This window comes from Thunnus thynnus, chromosome 12, assembly GCF_963924715.1.
Source record: "Thunnus thynnus chromosome 12, fThuThy2.1, whole genome shotgun sequence".
Taxonomy (NCBI): Eukaryota; Metazoa; Chordata; class Actinopteri; order Scombriformes; family Scombridae; genus Thunnus; species Thunnus thynnus.
Window position 1 is genome coordinate 15,127,529 of NC_089528.1, and position 22,836 is coordinate 15,150,364.

The window sequence follows — 22,836 nt, forward strand, 5'->3', positions numbered from 1 at the left end:
CAGAGACTTTCAAGTGCCTCAAAACCACCCCACACCCTCCTCAAAATCACAGAAGCACCAATTCCTGATGGTAAGAAATCACACCTAGCAAAACCCTCTAAAGCAGAGTCCTTGCTGTATTTATAATGGCTCTATTTCCTTAGTGGTGGTTAATTGATTGGTATAATGGTTTTTATAGACTCTTCATTAGCCTGTTACAGCAGCGGATCAATACAACATCATTTCATGCATGATTGAACCAAGTACCAGACATCTGCCCTAGGGAACTTTAGTGCATATAACAAACAGTCATTAATGTCACAATGTTAGATACTATCAAGGTAATGTTAGAGTCAGTTAAGAGACTGGCTGATATGTTATAGTTTGCAAGTAACAAGTGGTTATTTTTCTAACCACATGTGTAGATCAAATTTATTGATGATATACTAAAATGAGCAAAAATGGTGCAGTATGTTCTCCACACTGTTGAGACAGCCAAACAGGTGTCTAATATTAAGGGTCTTATTTATGGTCCCCAGAGGGTGGAAGGTTTGCTCCTTACATTAGACCTTTATATTCATAATCCTTATTGGCCTATGTAGTCCATATAAACATCTAATTGCTTAAATCAAGTAGTATCTTCTGCAATCTTGCTGTTAAATCATCTTAGACAAAGATACAGAACAAACTGATAAGTTCACAATCAAAATACAGCTACAAATGAATTTGAATATGATAAAACATACTTTCAATAATGTATTCAGGCACCAGACTTTCTGTCTGTACAGTATGAAAATCTGTGTGTACACTGAGAAGTAACAGGCATCGAATCTTATTTCACCCTCCTTTCTGTCCCCGAGGGAGTGTCCTCCACTGTTCACAAAACAAAGTACTGTTGTGCACATAGGTGGAAACATTTGTTTAACCCATTCACCCCTGAGATTTCCTCACTGTCTGTGTTCATTGAACTCTGAGGGGATTTAAATACTTCCTTTGAGATTGAACACACGGGCCGTGCACCAAGGTCAGACTGAGGCCTTTGTGTATGTGTGCATGCGCTTGTGTGCTGAGTTGGACCGGATAGAGTGACTTGCTTTGTGTGTGACCAGTCGACCACATCCCTTACAATAGGCAGAAAAAGGGGGTGACTACCTTTTGACAGAGCATTTTATCTCAGTGAGATCATAGCAATTGGCTATTTATGGCTTGTGGCATGTTGTTGTGAGACAAGTATTTGAACTGGGTACAGAGACATACTGATTAGTCTAATTTCAGCCTCTCTTACTCCTTTCCTCACTGCAAAACAGATGCCTCTTTTGATAATTATATCCAGCACAGTGATTCATTCCTAGCCCTGCTGAACTCATTAGTGCGTTGTTGATCTTTCTGGACTCCGCTCCCCTCGCTGTATTTTTAACAACGCCATTATTCCCTTCTCTCCTCGAAACTGACAGCCACGTTTGTTAAAACTGATTTTGGTGCCCTCCCACGCCACTCTGCAAAGTGCAAGACAGAACGGATAGAGGGAGGGGGAAAGTGAGGGGGGTGGGGGGGGGTTAAGAGAAATGGAGGGAAGGGTTGATGAAAACAACAGATCTCTGTTCCCTAATCCTTTTGTGTCGACGGTGTTAATCCATCCGAGCAAACCCAGCCCCCCCCCCGCACCACCCGCACCCTCCACCCCACCCGGACTGCTCACCCTCCCTCAACCCCTGCTTCTGCACCATATACCAGGCGCTCCCACCACATAAACAACCCACAGCGCTACTGAAACCAATACTTGTCCCCCAGACAGTCAAGCAGAGGTACACAGCAGCTGCAATAGCCGCCCTAACAAACATGCAACTCAGGTTCAACTCTGTCCTTGCTTTCATCCTGTGCATCTCAGTGGCCATTGGGAACAAGTCACTATTCTGAATTGCTTGTTTTGTTTATCTATGCAAACATATTTTAATCTTGCATCAGCATGTCAATGTGTGTGTATTGCAAATTGCAAAGTGTTGTTCTCCTTTTTGTGTGTTTTGCTTTCATGCATTTGCTACTCTTTGTTTTGTTCTGCTTTGTTTTGGCTACTGTAGAGTGTAATGAATGCACTTGAGAGCAACACGGTGAATTCACTGCAAGTGTTTTTGTGTCGTGGTCTTGTTTACGAGCTGTAAGGGAGGTGGGGGCGTTGGGGAGTGGGGGGAGTGCGGTGGTTGCCGGGGGAAGAGGAGGTTGAGTCTAATGAGGTCACACCCTGGCAACCCGATGACTCCTCCTACTCAGCCCCCCCCTCACCCTCTCTCCTCTTGGCCCCCTCTGAGTGTACCCACCCACTCAACCCCCACCCCACCCCCCACCTCCCTTCACCCTCTGACAGGAGAGCTCTCCGTGGTGCTGAAAGCAGAAAAACACATTCAGGCTCCAGTTACAGTGCAGCCGCAAAGGGAAGGCAGTCGAGACACACGAGACAAAAATATAAAATGACTAACTGGAGAAAGAGACTCGAGTATGAGCGCGTATGAAGATGAGTTGAAAAGAACACAGCAAGGGAAATAGGAGAGTAGGAAAAGGGATGAGAGAGGAGAGAGAGAGAGAGGATGACGCTCTAGTGGAAGGTTGCTACAGTAAGCAGTGGGCGTGTTCTTCTTGTTGTGATCTATAGTTGGGAAGCCCGGTGTCATCTGCTTAAGCACAGACTGACTGTACAGACCTGTGTGGACGAGCAGGACAGAGGAAGTGGGCAAGGAATGCCATACCTGGAAACGCACACCACTCTGCTCTACCTCGGTCTCAACCTTAAGGGCACCGTGGATGAGGATTCCTTTCACCTGTGCAACACTGAGACATTTTGTGCATTCGGACATATTTAAGCAGAAGAAGAGACATTCTGGGAAAGTAGATTTTCTTTAAAAACTAGCATTAGAAAGACTGTGAGTGCCTGGTCTGCAACTGCAAGGGGAGTTTGAGGTGAGAGCGTGTGAGTGTGTTAGTGTGTATTTGTGTCATGCTTGTGGTTGCGGGTGCGGTCTGTTGCTACACTGCGTCTTCCCTCCGTCTCTAGCATGTGCAGATGTGTGGAGCAGTGAAGCTGGCACCTGGCTTGGAGTTTGGCACCATCTGGACTGGAGGGGTCGCATCTCCCCTTTCTGCCCAGGGGAGGGAGCGTTGGGCTGGGCACTCAATGGCCCAGCTCCCCTCTAGCACCAGCCTGATCCTGGGTCACAGGGACTCCTTCTAGCAAGCCAGTCAGTTGGACCATACAATGGATGGAAGTCTATGTGGATTTAAGTGGAATAGTGCACTGGTGCTCCAGCATAGGTCAGAGTTCACAAGCGTGCACTGGACTCATCAGGGGAAAACAGAGGACACGTTGGTCCACAAACCAGCAGGGACACAGCCCCATTGTAAGTATGCACCACAACACTTGCTCACAACATTGATCCATAAACCCACAAAGAAATATGACAGTAAATGCTCCTCTTATACACATCATAATGCATGCAAAAGTATTTTTTTGCATGCATTATGAAAAAACACAGAAGCAGAGCTGCCAGGTGCTGTGCCAGGGTTTGCAGGTTATTTGGTCCACTTTACTGCACTGATGTGTGTGTGTGTGTTTGTGTGCACACACGAGTGCCCACGCGTGTTGTCACCAGACTGTTGGCCTTGCAATCTTTTTGACATTGTGTCTGTAGAATATCCATGCTGCCCTTCTCCTGTGACACGGTTGCCTGGAAACAGAAACGGTGTGCCACTTTCATTTAATTTTCAAGTAAAGTGCACCTCTGTGTCCCAACTGTTGCAGACCATGTCAACTGGGGCAACGGCAGAGAGAAAAGATGAGATAAATGTTAATGATGATAATGAGATAAAAAAGAAAAGAGAAAATGCATGGGAAAGAGCAAGAAGGGAGGGGGAAATGAAGCTTTGTTGAAAAAAAATGGGTTGCTGAATTGAGAATAGCATTTTACATCAATGACTTATGGGAGGACAATCCAATGTGAAAGGCTTGGTTGGTAAAAACAGTGTGATAAACAAGCTGATTCCAGTGCAGAGTGCTGCTGCAGGCTTACAGGGATTAGGCAGGCAGGCTTAATTCAGCTCAAACACTGTTTGAACTGTGCCTTCCTATTGCTGCACCCTTAACACAACTAACCGGTGCACCTCATTTCTCCTCAGAAACCAGGACTTATTTCCTTTGAGTTTCAGTTCTCTTACTGTGCCTGTGCATCAGTGATAAGACCTGATAATCAGAGTAAATAAAATCTCTACACCACTTGACACCAGGTTTCTGTGCCCTAGTTCGAACTCTGCTCTGAGATGGTGATTTCGTCTTCTGGCTCTTATCAGTCCTCTCTCATGTCGGTAAAAACCTATGCTAAGGAGTGTTGAGGGAGTGGAACCGGCAGATAAACCCATTGACCTAGGCCCCATGCTGGATGTATTCGTAGACAGACACGAGGTAGAGAGATGCTGAGGATGGCCAGACAATGGCCGGTCTCTCAGTTGGCCCTGCAATCTCCATCTGGCTGCCCTCCAAGACCCCCCAAATACCCCCCCTCCCGCTGCCCTTGCCTTCACAAACATACATACAGTTAGCGCAAGCCCCCTCCCCCTCCCTACACGCACTCACACTCAGTGCTTCTCTCACACGTAAACAAGCATGAGTCTTAGGCTGATCTGAAAACACTGACCTACATAAAAGCGTGCACTGTCTTCTTCTCTTCCGCCACCGGCCTCTCCAAATTCACATTGGACTGTTGCACATTGTATATAATATGTTGCATGCAGTTGCACATGTTTTCAGGCAAATGCATACTATACATGCATGCACAGTGAATCACATCATTAGCTGCTCCATGCTGTGTCTGGATCTTAAGTGGCTGCAAACAGTGCTATAGTACTGTAAACTGATTCCCATTTTGAAGGAGTGAATTACAGAGTGATTGCACCAATGTCGATGTTTTCATTGAAGAGGCTTTTCCTCACAGACTCATCCACACTCTTACTTATGCATGCCATTGATGCTGCCAGCAATAGTCTGTTACAGAATTAGCAGAGAACAACTCAAGTAGAGATTATTTTTAGATCTTCAACATAAGATTGACGATGATATACTCTATGCATGCAGAACCACGCACTGCAGTCTAGTAAAATAGGCTCATTTCATCTGTGTGGTTTGTCCCAGGAGTACTATATTTTCACATCAGAGCCCAACACATAGTCTTACAACTGCATAAGATGAAAGCCCTTTTTCAGTTTCATTCAGACACTCACTTGGTTAAAGCCAATAATTTCAGCCAGAAAATGTGCAAAGACAACTGAGAAAACGAGCAGCCTGTGCTGATCCACAGCCAATAAGAAAACTGAAACCCTGAAACTGAAGGTTATGAGTAACTGTAGCTAGACAGTGAGTTCTTTGGCTGTTTGCATATTTACATGGTCATGTCAGCTTTTGTGTGTGTGTGTGTGTGTGTGTGTGTGTGTGTGTGTGTGTGTGCAATGAATGAATGAATGAATGAATGAAAGAAAAGATGTTGCAACCCTACGGGGAAAATGCTTACTCTTGTGGACACAGGCATGATGCAAGTCTCATTATCTCATGAACCTTCCATAGGCCATGAACTCTGCAGCAACAGTCAGAAATGTTAAAAAGAACAGGAACATCACACAAACTTGATGCGTGACATTATTATGGTGCTGATGCAATCCTGCTTCATCGGTTTTCATCTCACCGAGGCTGACCTTGAAAAATGAAGGTTGAGAGAATAATCACTGACACAATAAAACCCTCATATACCATGCTACATTAGTCGCTATTATCTTTGTTTCTCTCTTTAAGGCACTAACATTTTCTTTCAATTTTTCTTATCAGAATGCTGTGGAACACTTGAAGAATGATGAGCTCCAAAGAGGAGGAAACTCTCCGTTTTTTCCAGTATGTCGAGGAGAACGGGCTGAGAGCCTACAATGGCCTGGTAGCTCAAAACTTGGACCACGCCAGGAATGAGAGAAATAGGGCATTCCTGCAGGAGAAAAACGACAAGAAGAGAAAACAGGAGGAAGCCATAAGGAGGTAGGCGGAAATAAAAGTAACAATTAGACAAAGTAAAGACAACAGATTACTTGACACAGGTTTATGAGCATAGACATATCCTATAAAGACATTTCCATTTCTGTTGGACATGCCAGCCTTTTATGAATTAGACACAGCACACCAAGGAGACTCTGTTCTGTACATACAAGGATGTCACTGGGTTCACTTCAGGAAGAGGTTGTAAGGAATTAGGACAAGTGGCCAGAGGGTCCCTGTGGCAATGGCAGGTTGCCGTATTTTGGGGATTGCCAGTGTGGACTGGTACACCCCATGATCTATAGAGGATAATTAATTTTTCACGTTTAGACTTATTTGGGACTTGTCCTTGGATGGAGGTCATTACTGCTCCATTTTTGAGATGGCGAGCTCTTTAGAATTAAAAAGGAAAGGGGTGGGCTGTCACAGAAAGCGTGTTAGGATGTGAGGGTGTGAATGAGACATGGTCAGAAGTTTCATGTTACTGTACACTGTTGTGATTTATGTAGATATAACTATCCTGCGTTTAGAGAGTGGTATCATTGTCAAAAAGTGTCAACATCCCTTAAAGCTTGAATATGTTTGGTTTGTCTAACCTCATCAGGGATCAGATGCACCCTTTTTCGTATGTTGTGATGAGCAAGCAGTTACAGCAGTGCCACTGTGTGGCATCCCGAAAGTTGAGCGAATAAGAGGCACGCGCTCACAACGTGACTAGCACGTGGATACGGCGTGCTTGTGTTGTGGGGTAGAATAGCGAGCACTGAGTCATTGAGTCATTGGGGATGATAACGGGACATTGCACAAGGGTTAGGAATATGTTGGTGTGGTGGTATGAGTGTCCCGGTTGTTTTAAACCCCTTGTAAAACTGAAAGCAGAACCTCAGGATATGAAATAACACCAAGAAATATTCAGTCAACTAATTTAAAAAAAAAAAATGTTATGTATTTTCCAGTGGTGTAGCAACATTTGAGATCATAATTCTGCTCTGGTGTTTGTTTCTGTGCATGGAAACATGGAATAATATCACCTTTTATATTGTCTGTTTGGATTGATGATTTATATGAAAATGTATGTGTCATTTTTACAAGTCAAGACACACTGTTGGGCTGTTGCACATTTATTCATTCATGTATTTTTTTTTAAATGACCACCAAACTATCTTTTTCATAATAAAACTATACAGTAGTCACAATTAGCATTACTATTTGATGAGTAATTTTAAAAGAGAACAATCAGTCAAGCAGATGCATATTTTATCTGAGAAAACACCACATGAAGTAGTAGAGAAATACTAGTTTTCCCACTTAGATGGACAATCTAATGATGCAGCAGGCTTAAGAAACATCGCTATGCAATAGAGAGGATTATGGGAAATGCTGTCCTATGTTGTCATGGAATCCAAAAAATTATTTGTTCTGCCAGTCTGTCTGACATAGTCGAAGGTATTTTAGCAGCTGTTGGGAGTTTTAGCTGTGCACCAGATGATTATATTGATGTGGTTTTGGGGGCTGAGCAAGTGACCAGATGTTGCTCTTAACTGATTTATTCAGGAACACTTTGAACCCTTTCACATTTCTGTCAAAGGGTCATGCAATTCAAAAAGAGCTGTATCTACTGCCACTGTGTTTAAATCGTCCATAGACACTATATTTTATGTATTGCATGCATGTTCTAAGTCAACTTCACCTCAGGCCAGTTAAGTCAGAGCTCTAAGAACTCTATCTAGATCTCTCTTTTGTCAATGGCCAGCACTGATAGCAGTGTGATACAGTCCCGCACAGTAACTTGGTGAATGTTCCAGGATGGGGCGATGCCGGAGGAAAGTGGCATCTACTGTCCTGCTATCCTTCCACTGTCTCTCAGCTGTTGCCAAAGCTGAAATATTAATACACAGTCACTAGAGGAAGAGTCTAAAAAATAACTGGATTTTTCATGAGGCCTATAAGTAGGTCAATGAGGCGACCCATTTTTACAGTAACTGACTGAGAGTGTGAGGATTCATGTGTACATGCTTGCATTTGCGTGTGCGCAAGCACATACACGCATGCTTGTGTACATGTGAGCACATGCAACATCAGGAAAATAGAATATATTAGTGCGAGAGAAAGGGTAGGAAAGAACAAATGGACTGTGCGATTGTGTGAGGGGGAAAGAGCTTGTTAGAGCAAATGTGTTTAAGAGTGGGGGGAAAGAAAAAAACCTGTTAGAGGGAGATTAAGTGTGAGCTCAGTTGCAGGAGATGTGTTCTGCCTGGTGACAGCTGGAACAGCCATAGGCCAATCAGATCAGCATGTTAGGTTTGAGTGAGGCGGGCCTTCCTGCCTGCTGCTATCTCTGGGTTTCTTTTATTGTATTTCATCAGAGGAAGTTATTCACACAGTCTTACACACAGACATGCCCACAGATTCAGTCAAACATGCATGTGTATTCAGAAACACACACATACGCACACAAAAAAAATCACACACACTTACATTCCTTTCTATTCACATATGCATTGAAATTCCAAACCAGTTTTGTTTTTCTTTACCCTTTGTGCACAACATATATGTGCTACAGATAGACATCTTTTTTTCAAGCATTTTCTTTTGTTTGTTTGTTTGTTATTCTCAAAATCTCCATCAGCGTTTTGTTTGTTTCTGTGTTGTTATTTTTCCTGTCACATGGTGTCACAGTGAGAGAACCAGAGCTGCCCGACGACAAGTCAACTCCAACTGGTTCAAGTGCACCTGTGGTCTGTCCTCTAGCCAATCACTGGGCAAATATCCTATAAATAACCCAGTCACTACTACTCCAGTCACACCCACACACATACACACAATCCATGTATACGGGTGTGCGTGCACCCACAAAACATATGAGATGGAAAGATTGTTATTACTGTGATGCTGCCACCTGTAGCTGAATGAGATAAGATAGATTTTCCACCTTTTTCAGAGACATTTTAGCCCAGTCATGGATGGTTAATATTTTTTTACATGTTGACTAGTCTTCACTTATCATGGGATTTGATGTTCTTTCTTTAAAATAACATCAGCACTCTGGCTCTACAGGTTGCTGCAAATGCGTTTCTTTCGTAGAACTGCTGTCATCTGTAAACAAAAGGTGATGGGGTTATGATGTGCACATGCCAAACTGTTATGATGTACACGTGTGCTTTATTATTGTTGTGCAGCAGCAGCTGGTTTTGTGTCTGGTTTCTATGGGTACCGTGTTGCTAGGCAAAGTTAAGCCCCTGACCAATGAACCCACCCCACCAAGCACCTTCTGTTCAGCAGCTGGCCAGGAGGGAGTCAGAGTCAGCAAAGTCACACACTGAGGGCGTCTCACACACACATGCATACACACCCACACATGTGTACACATGCACAAGATAAGGATTTGTAAATCCACACATGCAAATTCACCTTGTTTTTGTTTAATGCCACTTAAGTCTCTGACATTAAGCTTAATTGTGCCTTCCTGATATGAGTATGAATAAATAAACTACAAAGATCAAGCATATGTTATCATTTCTTTTGTACGAACCAAACAGAGTCAGATCTTGGGCTCACTTTCTCTGTGATACACACACACACACACACACACACGGCCCTCCTTTCCCCCATTACCACGCTCCACTCAGACATCATTAACGCTCCCTTCAGGCCAATCATCCATTTATAGGGATTGATTGTGTACAGGCTGGGGGACTTCCATGGTGTGTGGCTGTGTGAGCGGCATTGGTCATATCCAGGGTTAAACTCAAATCAATGCATTGCCCTGAAAGAGACCCTATTTTCAGTGGCGCTAACACGTCTGTTATTGTTAACTTAACACTCTTATCACTTGCATAGAATGAAATGCACACACACGCACACACACACACCCACACACATACACAAATGTTCACAGAAATAGAAACATGCCATAATGACTCTGTATGTCAAGGTATGGTTTGTGTTATTCTTGCTGTCTCCTGACAGGAAAAGTTTCCAGGAGAGGATGTAGGAACTCAAGGATTTTGTCTTCATGTTGTGTCTCTCCCTCTTTCTAATGTGATATTATATAATATTTCAGTACATTTTAGGGTTTTATACAACTACAATTGCATCAGATATCATGTTTTCATCATTCATATTTACATTTCTGGTGCCTTGACCCTTTACCCTTCCTCTCTCCGCTCTCCTCTCTCTGTTTTAGGACGGGTGAGGACATAGCAACTGAAGGCAAGCACTTACGTATGGGCTCTATTACCATGCCAGACCCCCAGGAACGCATGTCCATGCCCCACCCGCATGCCCTCGCCTGTGGCCAGGGCTTCTCTGTACGCTCCCAATCCCTTCACTCTGTAGGTGGTGGGACCAGTGGGGGTGGAGGAGAAGAAGAGGTGGGAAGCCCTACCTCTAGGAAGCAGCCCCCACCCAAGCCCAGGAGGGACCCGGCCACCAAGTTGAGCATGTCGTCCGAGGCGGTGGACCACAGTCCCATGTCCACCTGCCGCGGGGAGAGATGTGACGGTGAGTGGTGGTGGCACACACCAAACTGCTGTGCTATATATAGCCACTCTCTGCAGTGCCTTCTTCAACTCTGTTTCTCCTACAATGACATGACATCTAGCTATTCAGTGCATACTTCATACAATACCATTATGGCAAAAATATATATAATTACAATTACAATGAAGTTAAACCACAATTGCAATCGCACAGCGCACTTCCAGAGCTCACAGTATGGCAAAGACACTTTCCATTCTCATGTATGTTGCTGTTCTTATTTGTGCACATGTTTCATAGCAGTTATGACGTCAAGGTATTTTGTTTATTCTGGCCATTTTTTAGAATTTCCAATAATAAAACAACATTTTTAATGCATATTTAGTTTGCACAGCATAAACAAAGATTTAGCTAAAATATGCCCAAAATTTAGGCATATTTTGGCTTGTTATACTGTGTATCCACTGTGTCTTTTGCTCAGTAGATTTTCCAGGCTTTGAATGCTGTCCCAGTTTCTATTGCTGAGGGTAATGTCACGGTATAATTAATATGGGAACAAGATTTGTGCATTTAGTTACAGCTTCACTTCAATAACCAACTTCACCCCAGCAGATGGATCAGAGTACTGTGTCAGCTACAGCAGGTTATTGGTCACACAGTCAGTTGTCAAAGCTGGTCCCAGTGCACTTAAAGAAGAAAGAAGTGTCTTAACATTTCTATTACCTCATTTAAAACTGACTTAGTTTAATATTTCTACAAGGCAAATCACCAATAAAGTCCAAACAAGTTTTCCTCTAGTTTAAAACTGGAAAGGCCACAATTAAGAGATGCCTTAATCAAGGTCCAGTAGAAGCACCCTTCAGCAATTTCAGTCAGTTTAAGCAAAATAAACAAACACAATATGCCTCTTTAGCCATGGATGAAAATGAGGGCATAATTAAAGTCCATCAACTCAGTGTAAGAAAAGCTTGAATGGATATGATAGGAATTAATTGAGCTAGAGGAATATTTCCCCCAACAAGCCACAGATACAATCGCTGCTGTAGCAAATGCACAAAACACTCTACTATACAGTTTTTTTTATTAGAAAATAATCAGTCACAGTACATGTGCTGAGCATAAAAAAACAAGCATTGCAAAATTAAGCTAATATTTATAGTATAATAATAGTATTTGAGGCAGGTGGCAGTGAGAGCAAAGAGATTTAGAGGTTGCAGGAAGCTTTGACTCCATTTCAGTTTGGATGCTTCATTGGCAACGTGATGTTAAGGGAGTCGCCCAGCCTGGCTCAGATTGGTGGGGATCTCTATGTGCACACAGATCTTCCTGGGCACCACGGCAACCATCCCACAGAAACAAGACCCCCTGCAGCCCAGCCAATCACAACATCACTAAGCAGCTCGGGCCAATGGGGCTCTAGAGATGCTGAAGTCTGAGGCTTCGGAGCCAATCAGAGCGAGAGTGTGGGGGTGTCCCTGGCTGAGGGGAGGGTTGCATGCTCTGTAGCTGGCGCTGTAGCGGGAAGGGGAGGAGCTTGTCAGAGTAGAATTCATTCAGGAGGAGCGATTGACCTAGATTCTGTTTCCCCAGGAGGAGCGGAGGAGGGGGTTGGGGGTTGCGGGTAAACACATCCGCTACAGGAGGAGGGGAAGAAGAGGGAGCAATAGAGGAGAGGAGAAAAAAAGGAACAGGGAGTAAGAGATGTTTGGAGGGATGGATTCATCATCAGTGCTGAAACTGATACCCAGATCCACCACGCAAACCTGTTTGTGTAGTAATGCAATTGGCTATTGTGGAAACACATGCACATGTTCTATATGCAAATGCACGAACAAACACATGCATGCACTCACAAAGGCAGAACAATTACTCAAAGATCATATCATATCAGTCCAATTAAACACATTCCAGGAACACATCTGGGTTGAACCAAATTTCCTATTAACACTTTATTAATTAGTGGTAATGAGGAAAAAGTGTGGAACCAAAACCAAAAGGCAGCTGTTAAACATCCTGTCGAATCTACATTTCATCCTTCAGTTCAAATGGACATCAACCCGGATAAATCAATAGCCAGACCCATAAAATACCCCTGCAAAACAAAATGAAATGTTCTGATTTGCATTCAGCCGCAGGTCTTGCATATTCAAAACTTTTTCTTGACAGCTGAATTCACTGCTTGTATCCCAGCCAGCTCCACAGCTTAAAATACTATTTAAAATACTTACATAACTATCTATCCATCTATCTAGTCTAGATATTCTACAAAGTAACACATTCAGATGCAACAGACACCTGCACAGTTAAAGTTCAAAATCTGCAAAGACTGACTTCATAAGTTGTGAGACTTTGTGGTTTAAAATGTGTACATGTCCTAATTTCCCTCTCTGAATGTGTAGGCATGTGTACAACAGTGCGTATATGTGTGCGTGCGTGTAGTGATGGTGGTGAGTCATACAGTTACGGGAAGCATGCGTGTGTCTGGGCCATCTGGCATCTGAATTATTAAAGGTATAAAATCTGCAGTTTGAAGATTTCAGACATGGTCTGGCTCTTAACTACACTTATCTCCCCCTGCCTATCAGAGAGAGGGACACTCCTATCCAAACATCTCAGTGTCTGACCTAGAAATACACTTTGAGCAACACAGTACTATTGAGCACTGTCCACTGTGAGTGAACCACTATCAGGCCCTGTACTATACAGTAGTATCTAGCCAATGTGAACACTGTACTATAGCCTCACTGCACCACATCTAAAGCGATTCACACTGCAATGCTACGTCACCACTATCAGAAAGAAGCTCCACAGTGTGTGTGACCCAGATACTATACTCACATACTGCTCTGCTGCTGTATATGTGACCTAGAAACATGCATATGCCTCAACTATTCCCACATATCTGACTCAAGATATTGCTCTCAGCTATACAGGTTGACCTACATCTGACCCACAGAACTACATTCGGCTTTAAAAGGATAGTTTGCATTTTTCGAAGTGGGAATATATGAGGTGCTTATCCATAGTCAATGTATTACCTTCAGTAGATGGCGGTCCCCCAGTTTGGAGAAGCAGGCAGAAGCACCAGTATTGCGTCGACGTCTGTTCCCCCGTTGATATGTGTTTCACTGACCTTAAACTGCATCCAACCTTATCCCTAACCCCAACCAGTCATCGTCTGAGGTGCTTAACCTGACCCCTACCTTACCTTAACCCCAACCAGTTATCTTTGCTATGCCTAACCAGAACCATGATCTAAGTCCTAACCCCAACCACAGAGGTGGTGCTACGGAAAACACAGTTTTGGCAGGAGGGAAATATTATTCTAAGGGGGACACAACACTGGCCGTAGATCAGCTGTTTAGGTCAGAAAGTACTGTTGCGGCGTAATACAGTGCACGGCATGTGTAGGAATATGGAAGTTCTATTGTTGAGAAAATGTAGCACCAAAGGAAAGGGGCTGTTTGATGGCAAGGTAAAGCGGTAAAAATATTCTAAATATAGCGTGCACTTAAAGTCATTTTTAGGTGGGCCTTTTTCTAGGTGGCTAAAATACATCTTGCTGCTACAACCGTCCACAGCAGTACATTGCTTAGCTTCTGTGCCAGTACTCATGCCTGCCTCTCCAATTGCCCAAACTTTGCTGGTTCCAACTTCTCACATGTCAGGATTTTTTTGCTTGTCTTTGTCATATTTTGGACTGCTAGTTCAAACCCAACAGTACAAGGGCAGCAGTGATTCAAAACAAACACAAAACTAGACACTTGAAAATGGTATCTTGGGCTGTGGGAAATTATATCAGGCATTTTTGAGTATTTTCTGTCATGTTATTGACAAGGCGATTAATTGAAAATAGCCAGAATATAAATCATATAATGGACGCTTGTCAGATATTAGGTATTAGGTAGATATTAGGTAGTTTATCCAATGGCTTTGTTTTTAGACTTTCTTTCTCTTTATTCTTTAGCAGCTCAAGGATGCAGTGAGGACTGCAGGAGGGTGCCGCCGCCCAAACCTAAGAGGAACCCAAACACACAACTGAGTGTTTCCTTTGATGAGTCCTACATCAAGAGCCACGGAGGCAGTGGGGTTTGCCCTCCCAGACCCCTCCACCACGTCACCTCCCCCTGCGAACGCAACACCTCACCGCCACAGAGTGATGAGAGCCCTACAGATGACTGTGAAGATGAACCTGTCTACATAGAGATGGGCGGGATTGATGTTGGAGGACGAGAACCGCTAAAGAGTGAGGATGAGGAGCCAGGAGAGGCTGTGTATGAGGAGATGAAGTACCCAGCTCTGGACGATATGGAGTACCGTACTGACCCTGTGGGATGTCGCTCCGCATGCCCTACCCCGGCACCATATGACCCTGAACCTCTCAGTCGCTGCTCCACGCCTCGAAACATTCCCCTCTGTGACATTCCTGCACCATTTCCCAATTTACTTACCCATCGGCCTCCACTGCTGGTGTTCCCCCCAGCACCAGCCCAATGCTCACCCAACTCAGACGAGTCTCCCCTCACCCCTCTAGATGTAGCCAAATTGCCCATGCTGGAGAACCAGTCCTACAGCAAATCCCCAACCTCTTCTACTGAGCCACCCTCCTCTGCACACATCCGCAGGGAGCTCACTGCCACCCCAACCCTCACTGTCTCTGGGCGCTCCTCTGCACCTCCTCTACCCTGCACCCTCTACAAATCTTCCTCCTCATCCTCCTATCAGCGCAGCCACTCTGCTTGCCCATCGCCTGTCAGCATGGGCCGCTGTCTTACCCCACTGAGCCTCATGCGCACACCTCCCTTTGATGCTCCAATGCCATTCCCCGGGGGTCTTCCACGGAGCGCCTCTGCCACCCCTCATGGCAAGGGCTCACCACCTCAAGACGGTGTGGGTCGACTCCATGGTTCAATGCAGAATGTGTCAACAGGGCGCTCACGGACACCCACAAGCCCACTGGACGAACTAACCAACCTGTTCACCACAGGAAGGAATATGCTGAAGAAAAATGCCAGTGGCAGAAAGTCTAAAGAGCCTGGAGAGAGTGAGTCATTTTGCACATTTGCCTTAAAATGTAGTGAAGCAAAGGGCACAAACAGCTGTCACCATATTTATTTATTTATGTCATTTTGATTCCTGAAAAGTGTAGACGGCTTGTCAACACATCTCCATATAGAAATCTTCATTTCATTTCATGAAGGAGAAGGAGAGACTTATTTAAGAAGGTTAAAGAATCAACCCTATTACCACCACAGAGAAACTGCAAGAACAAACAGAGGCTAGAGAGCAAGTAACATCCAAAAGTGTCTATGGACAGCATGGATGATGTCCATTACTAAAAGCTTTGGCTGCAGTAAACTCTGGAGCAAATACACATTCTTAAAAAAGTAGTTTCCCATTCCTTCATCAGTGGTAGTGTAATGCATCCCTATTTTGCATTAACAAGTTCAAACATTGCTAAATTAGGAGGCTGTACATAGAATTAATTACTTTTACGGTACGATTCAGGGTTTTTGTGGCTCTCTCTGCAACCTTCCTATTGTTTAATCTAGGCCCGGCGAGCCAAACTCTGATACAGATCGTATCATTTAATCTGAGGGGATTAGAGACTAAAGCGGACAGCAGGTCTCTCAAACCTACTCATGGCATTAGGACATCAGGCAGCATTATTTTTAAATATGTAAACATCATGTTTAAATACAGATAGCCATGCCACACTCAAGACACTGCCAAAATAAATGAAAATGTAATCTGGTCATAATGATGTGAGGTGTACAAATTGCTTGAAGTTTACAAAAAAGCAGCATTATCAGTCAGTCAAATTAACATTGTCGTTCTCATGCATAATGCAAGAATTATTTTTTGTGTTAAAATAGCCATTCTAAGCCTGACTGCTTTGACATCTAATGTACTTGATGTAAATGAATGAAAAATTAATAACTGTAGGCATTAATCTAAACTAAATAAGAAAAAGGTTGTTTCATGAATACATGAAGGGTACTATAGTTCATGTAGTAGCATGTCATGCATTATTTGAAAAGGGTTTCATGTAGGTTTCTAATGAATGAATAGAGACCAGCCGATGATTTAGAGTGAGGTTTGACATGAAATGTATCTATATTTAAATTTAACTCTAATGCTACATTGCTCTTGAGAGTTGATCTGTACAGTCTGAAAGAATTTTTAAAAAAGAACGAAAAACCCTTAATTAACAGAGATTTATTCAAGCGCATTTTGTACATAAATCATAAATCATAAAAGAACTGCAAAGAGTCCACACATCCATCCTTACTCAAAGCTCTTAGCAACTACAACATAGCAACAGTGGAAGGAGGAGAAATCCCTGTTTCTTATTTGCAGATTCCCTCCCCATGGGTAATGCAGCCAATCACGGCTCAGGGCATGCCGGTCTACAACGGAGCAATGAGCTCCTGATGGGGATAGCTATGGCACTGAACTTAAATCTACACCTGATCAGAGGATTTCAGATTCTCTTTTCTGTCCAATCAGCACATACTCTACTCAGGATCAAGCCAATCAGGTAGCTGGAGCGGCTGTGCAGATGGGAAGAGTGGAAGCTGAGACGATTTATGATTTCTTTCCATGTTGACTCCACTGAGATGCATCTTCCAGTTGATGCATACATGTGCCAATTAGTGCACATTTGCTGCTTGATTCCGGGATTAATTATATCTTACTAGCATCTTATATTAAGCGGTGGCTAGATAGTCAAGTCTTGCAGCCATGTGCCAGGAATTCCCAGTGATGTCTTACCAATGAGCCCTTTGACAGTATTTTGTTATCCAGCCCCATATGGTTTGTAAACTGTTTGCATATGTGATCTATACATCAAGGGGGGGCTAATGTAGACAGGTCTTTTTAGATTATTTATTTTTCATCCCAACACCTGTGTGCAAGCGCCACATGGGGCTAAAGGACTTGCAGGTTGTGTGTGTTGTTCTGTGACTGACTACAAGCACACACGGTGTAATTAGCACACAGGCACAGACCTAACACAATGAATGGAGGTTAATTTTTTCTCTCTCTCTGCCTTTCTGAGGCGATAGAGGCAGCAACAGCTAGCCTGACCCACTTACCAACCGGTTAATCGCCACAGTCACTCGCATGCACACACTCACATAGCATGTATGACACATGTGGGCATGTCAGGGGATGCTTGTGCGTAGTACTATATGTCAAAGCCCGTATAGGAGCCATATAGAGGCACAGCCTACGTGGAAATCAATCATGTGCATACATTTTTTATTTGTGCAGTGATGATCTATAACGTCTTTATTGAGCCTTGAATCAGTGACATACATAAGCTTCCCTCTTAGCATTTGCCGCACACACACACACACTGGAATATTGTAGGCACAGTATACATGCTGAAGAAGAGTTAGAGCACATGATGTAGCTGTGCATGAAAAAATCAGTGTTATACACATAGACATCCGATGACACTGTTAAATATTTAGGGATGTGTGTTGTGTTGTTAACCATCAGTATCTTATGGTATCACCATGCATTATATTCATATATTTGAGATTCTGTAGATTTTAAGGTGAAAGAGAAGAACAGTGAAAAAATGCAATATTAACTACAAATTTATGAGTTGAATTGATATAACTAAAAATAATGCAACACAGCTAATAAAAGTGGATATCATCCACCACAATGAGTACTATTCTAATGCCTGCCAACCCCTATATTGACGAATCTACTGTACCTCCAGTGGTTTACAGCAGCTGCTTTAGTGAGTAGTGAGTGACACCTAGAGGACATTTAATTGTAGTGCAGCAACATGAATCAGAAAAATTTGCTTCACAGATGTTATTGATTATTTACATTACCTTCAAGCAATTATCCAATGTGTATTGAATACATTTTCAAATAATTACCACTGAAAAGAGTAAGTTTGGATTTTAGAATCATCTGATTATTTTGTCCTCTGAATATTTTCTGAATATTCTGAATATTTTTTCCTTTTTTTTTCTTACAGCTGAGTCCAAAAGCAAGTCTCACAGTGAGTCCAAGCGTGAAGGCAAGGACCGCCACAGCCACGGTCACAGTCACAGTCACAGCAAGGAGTCCAAGCGAGACAAGGAGCGCCACAGCAAAGAGTCTTCTCATCGCAGAGACAAAGACAAAGACAAAGAAAAAGACAGAGACAGAGACAGAGACAGAGACAAAGACAAAGACAGATCCAGCCATGTAGAGTCCCTTTCTCACAGGCGCAACAGTAAAGACCGTACTTGTAGCGGCGTAGAAGTGCCACCTGTTCGCAGGGATAGCAGGGACCAAGGCTGCAGCAGTGTAGAGCCCATCCCTGTGAGACGGGACTCCAAAGACAGGAGCTGCAGCTCCTTAGAACCCATCCCATTGATAAGAAGAGACTCTAAGGACAGAGGGATTAGCAATGGAGACCTGATGCCAAGGAGAGACAGCAAAGACCGGAGTGGGGGGCATGGAATGGAGTCTTTGCTGAGACAGGACAGCAAAGACAGAGAGAGACTGCTAGATCAGCCGCCTGAGTTGTTACCAAGGCAAGACAGCAAGGAGAGGGCAAGGAATGGAGTAGACTGTAGACATGAAAGCAGAGAGAGACTGCTGGATCATCCACCTGAGCTCTTACCCCGACAGGATAGCAAAGAGAGAGCCAGGAACGGTGTGGACTCAAAACATGAAAGAGACAGGCCACCTGAGCTTCTGCCCCGACAAGAGAGCAAAGACAGAGCTAGAACTGGAGCAGAATATAGGCACGATAGCAAAGACCATCGTCCTGATTTGTTACCCCGACAGGATAGCAAAGAGAGAGCAAGGAATGACATTGAACATAGACACGATGGTAGAATAGACCAGCCACCTGAGATCCTTCCCCGACAAGAAACATCCAGAAGCAGCAAGGACAGGGTTGGCTACAGCTCTGAATCCAAGCATGAAGGCAGAGATCGGAGCTGCCACAACGGAGATCTTCCTCCTCCTCCTCTACCCAGACAGGACAGTAAAGATCTGAGCAGAACTGGCCTCGAAGTGAGGCGGGACAGCAAAGACAAAAGTCTAAATGGCTCAGATCAACATCATTATGATGTTAAAAACACCAAGAGCCCTACGGCGATGGAGTACAGGTGTGATAGCAAAGAAAGAGGATACAGATCAGATGGCACGCCCCGACGAGATAACAGAACAAATTACAGCATGGACCAATCAAAAGCACAAGAGAGGAATGGCAGCACAGTGTCAGGGCAGCATTCATCCACGACGACACCCACTCATCACGGGAGATCGTCTGGTAGCCCTCCAATGACTGTGGGAACTGGAAATGGTAAGGGCTAAGACCTCAAATTCATGGGAGAATCTGACATTAACCATAAAGTCAAAGTATAATGTTGTAACACAATGCATTCAACTGAAAATGTGTTTGTAATTACTCTTATTATGTACGACTAAACATGATTTTTCCTTTCTTTGTAGATCTGAAAGCAGCACCTAAGTATAGCCGCTCACCTTCTATGCCTGCTAACCCATCACCAATGGGAACTCCACAAAGGAGAGCAGCAGAGACACATCAAAGCCAGGTATGGAGATCTGATTGTTTTTCTTTACTCACATTTTTATCCTGTTAAAGGCTCTGAGAGTCAACAGCACAAGTTTAGGTAAGCTAAGTTGGGACAGTTGAGGTTATTTCAATTTCTTCTATTCCTTTTTTTTCCTCTGCACCTCTCAGTGGGTGGAGCTCAATCAGAAAAAAGATGTTGAGTATGGTTACAGTCATTAAAATCTGATCAAACCACACATTCAAGCATGATTTTATGTTAAACAGAAGATACTTAAGACCTTAAGCCAAGTTTTCAGTGGCTTTGAGTGTGCAACTAGCTAAAAAGTGAAGTGTGTTCACTAATGCAATGTCACTGTCTCTGTCCCTCAGATGCCCCAGATGCCATGGGTATGTGGAGACACGACTATGCTAGAGCAGATCGAGAGGAAACGCACCCTCTGCATGGAGATCCGCTCCAGACAACATCCACACCTGCAGAGATCTCTGGAGAGGCCTCCTCCGGACAGGAACGAGGACAGACACCAGGAGCGGAGTCAGTGCAAGCAAGAAAGCCCGTCTGTCCTCCCAGGCTGGGGGAAAAGCAGCGGGGCCAAAAAGATCCGTCCTCCCCCATACCCTACACAGACAACCGTATTCTGGGACACGGCCATCTGACTGTAACGACAAACACACTTAAACACCTCTCTGCCACACAACCCACAATTACCCATGCCCTCTCTCCTCTGGGTTGTGCTGTTTCTTCCCTGCAACATCAGGGTTATCAGGACAGCCAATAAGAGCACCAGGGGGATGATACTCTCTGATGTCAAAGGACAATGGTGGTTACCATAGCAATATTTCTGCTTGTTCAGGTTGTCACGTTTTCTTATCATCACTGGTGATATTTGATATTTTTATATTTCCTGTGACTGGATTCTTGTAATATAATTAGTAGAATAGATATTTGATGAATAGATATTTTCTAAATCAGATGGGAATTAAAAAGCAGCTTAAATTATGTATAGTAGATGTAGATGCAATCTAATGTTTGTTTTTATGTTATTTTTGTTTTGGTTACTTTACATTTGAAAGCATAATCTATCAATACTTGTACTGTAGTAGCATAATTTTCTTATGCCCAACTCTTTTATTTGTGCTTAAAAGCACTAAAATGAATGGACTATTCAATTCTGTCTATATACTTTACATTTTCACTGTTGTATTGTAAGTTGAGGAGTTGCGTCGATGTGCTTTAGATTACAGCGCCCTCCATGCCTGGTCCAGTATGTTCTAGAATGTACAACAGACAGTCCTAGAACAGAAACAGGAAACTCTGTGTGCTTCAGTTTGTATTTCACAGTAAGAAGCTAAGTAGTCACTTCGTCAAAAGCCTTTTGAAGCTGTTGAATCGTTTTATAGAAAAACCTGTTGGATGGCATGTAATAGAGGACACAGAAAGTGTGAAATATTTCTGCTGTATTCTAAGATACACTTTGAGGGTGGGTTGGGGAGGTAGTAAATTAGAACATACATTATTAACAGTATAATTTCCAAAACCAGCCAAAGCCTGTTAAAGCAAGATATGGTGTGGTTGCACTTTGGACGGCTGGTTATTTCAAATGGGGTTGGTGGCAATAGCTGGCGAATACCAGCGCCCTTACTTTGCCATGCACACTGAGAGCACCATGACACAGTGTAAATACTTGATGCCAACAACCAGCCCGTACAATCAACACTTTTAGAACATTTCTTAATTTTACTGCAGATTATAATAGCCATATACACTTGCTTAAGAAATAATTTTCAAGATTATGCTTATATATATATTTTTGAAAATGTTACAAGTAGCGAGCTGTGCCATGTAAGTTTTCATTTTTTTGGCTGGGGGGTAAAGCCTCAGGAGACTGGCTGTGTGTGATATGCAGTCATCGATGATTGGTTGTCCCTGAAAATATTCCCAATTCAATTGGCTGGCAACCATTTTAGAAATCAAATCATATAAGGACCTATAACATGGCAACAGTTCTACCCAGTCAAAAGGACAGGGGTTGCACAAAGGCCTACAAATCTTTGAGGCTTTGTAAAGAAAACTGCACTACCCATCATCTTCAATCACATTGAATCAGGCTGGTAACATACATGTCCCTCTCCCCCTGCTCTCTCCCTCTACCTCAGCCTCCTACTTACATCATCTAAATTGGTTCTCTTTTGCACATTCAAATGCAATGTCCACATTGCCAAATTAATATGGGTTTGATATATGAGCTAGCTCTCAGAGTGCAAGTGCAGTACCCCCTCTCTGGTGAGAATCAATGCTACAGAGGTCCCTCTTTGTTGTATCTGTATGTGTATGTGAGGGAGAGAGCTGTGTGTGTGTGCCAAGCTACAATGTATGCAAGTTGAATCTTTAAAAATGATTGTTTTAAGACATTCACTTTGCCCTATCCATGATGTTGGTGGGTGGAGGTTAGAAATGTAATAATGATGATGTACAATCTTTTTGTGTGTATAAACGTGCACTGTGAAAAGGTAGAGAGAGCACCGCACTGTCAGAGTCCTCTGTCTTATTGCACTGAGTGTTCTCTTGTTTTGCGTAATAAAAAAGAAAAGGAAAAAACATGTTTGAGGAAAAAAGTACTGTATTCTGATTGTCACTTGGGTTCTGTTGAGAGAAATAAATAAATATGAACTTGAAACCTGCTATGTGAACAACATATCCCATTGAAATTATTCATTTTCCCCAACCTTGGGATTTCGCATGTAGGTTGTTGTGTTTTCAACT

General features: G+C 43.3%; 1 protein-coding gene across 4 annotated transcripts; it reads left to right on the forward strand.

The window, feature by feature from the left end:
- Positions 1-1,550: 1,550 nt before the first annotated feature.
- Positions 1,551-22,768, forward strand: nyap2b (neuronal tyrosine-phosphorylated phosphoinositide-3-kinase adaptor 2b). 4 transcript variants are annotated; one of them, XM_067605765.1, is made up of 8 exons: positions 1,551-3,368; positions 5,582-5,723; positions 5,840-6,040; positions 10,224-10,540; positions 14,484-15,560; positions 18,519-19,841; positions 19,991-20,094; positions 20,445-22,768. In XM_067605765.1, exons 3-8 carry the CDS (start codon positions 5,862-5,864, stop codon positions 20,727-20,729), a joined length of 3,285 nt encoding a protein of 1,094 aa, XP_067461866.1. In that variant the 5' UTR covers positions 1,551-3,368; positions 5,582-5,723; positions 5,840-5,861; the 3' UTR covers positions 20,730-22,768. The 4 variants fall into 4 exon arrangements, with proteins under 4 accessions (XP_067461866.1, XP_067461865.1, XP_067461864.1 ...); XM_067605764.1 differs by lacking the exon at positions 5,582-5,723 and having other exon boundaries at positions 1,552-2,931; positions 3,026-3,368; XM_067605763.1 differs by lacking the exon at positions 5,582-5,723 and having other exon boundaries at positions 1,552-3,368.
- Positions 22,769-22,836: the final 68 nt, after the last annotated feature.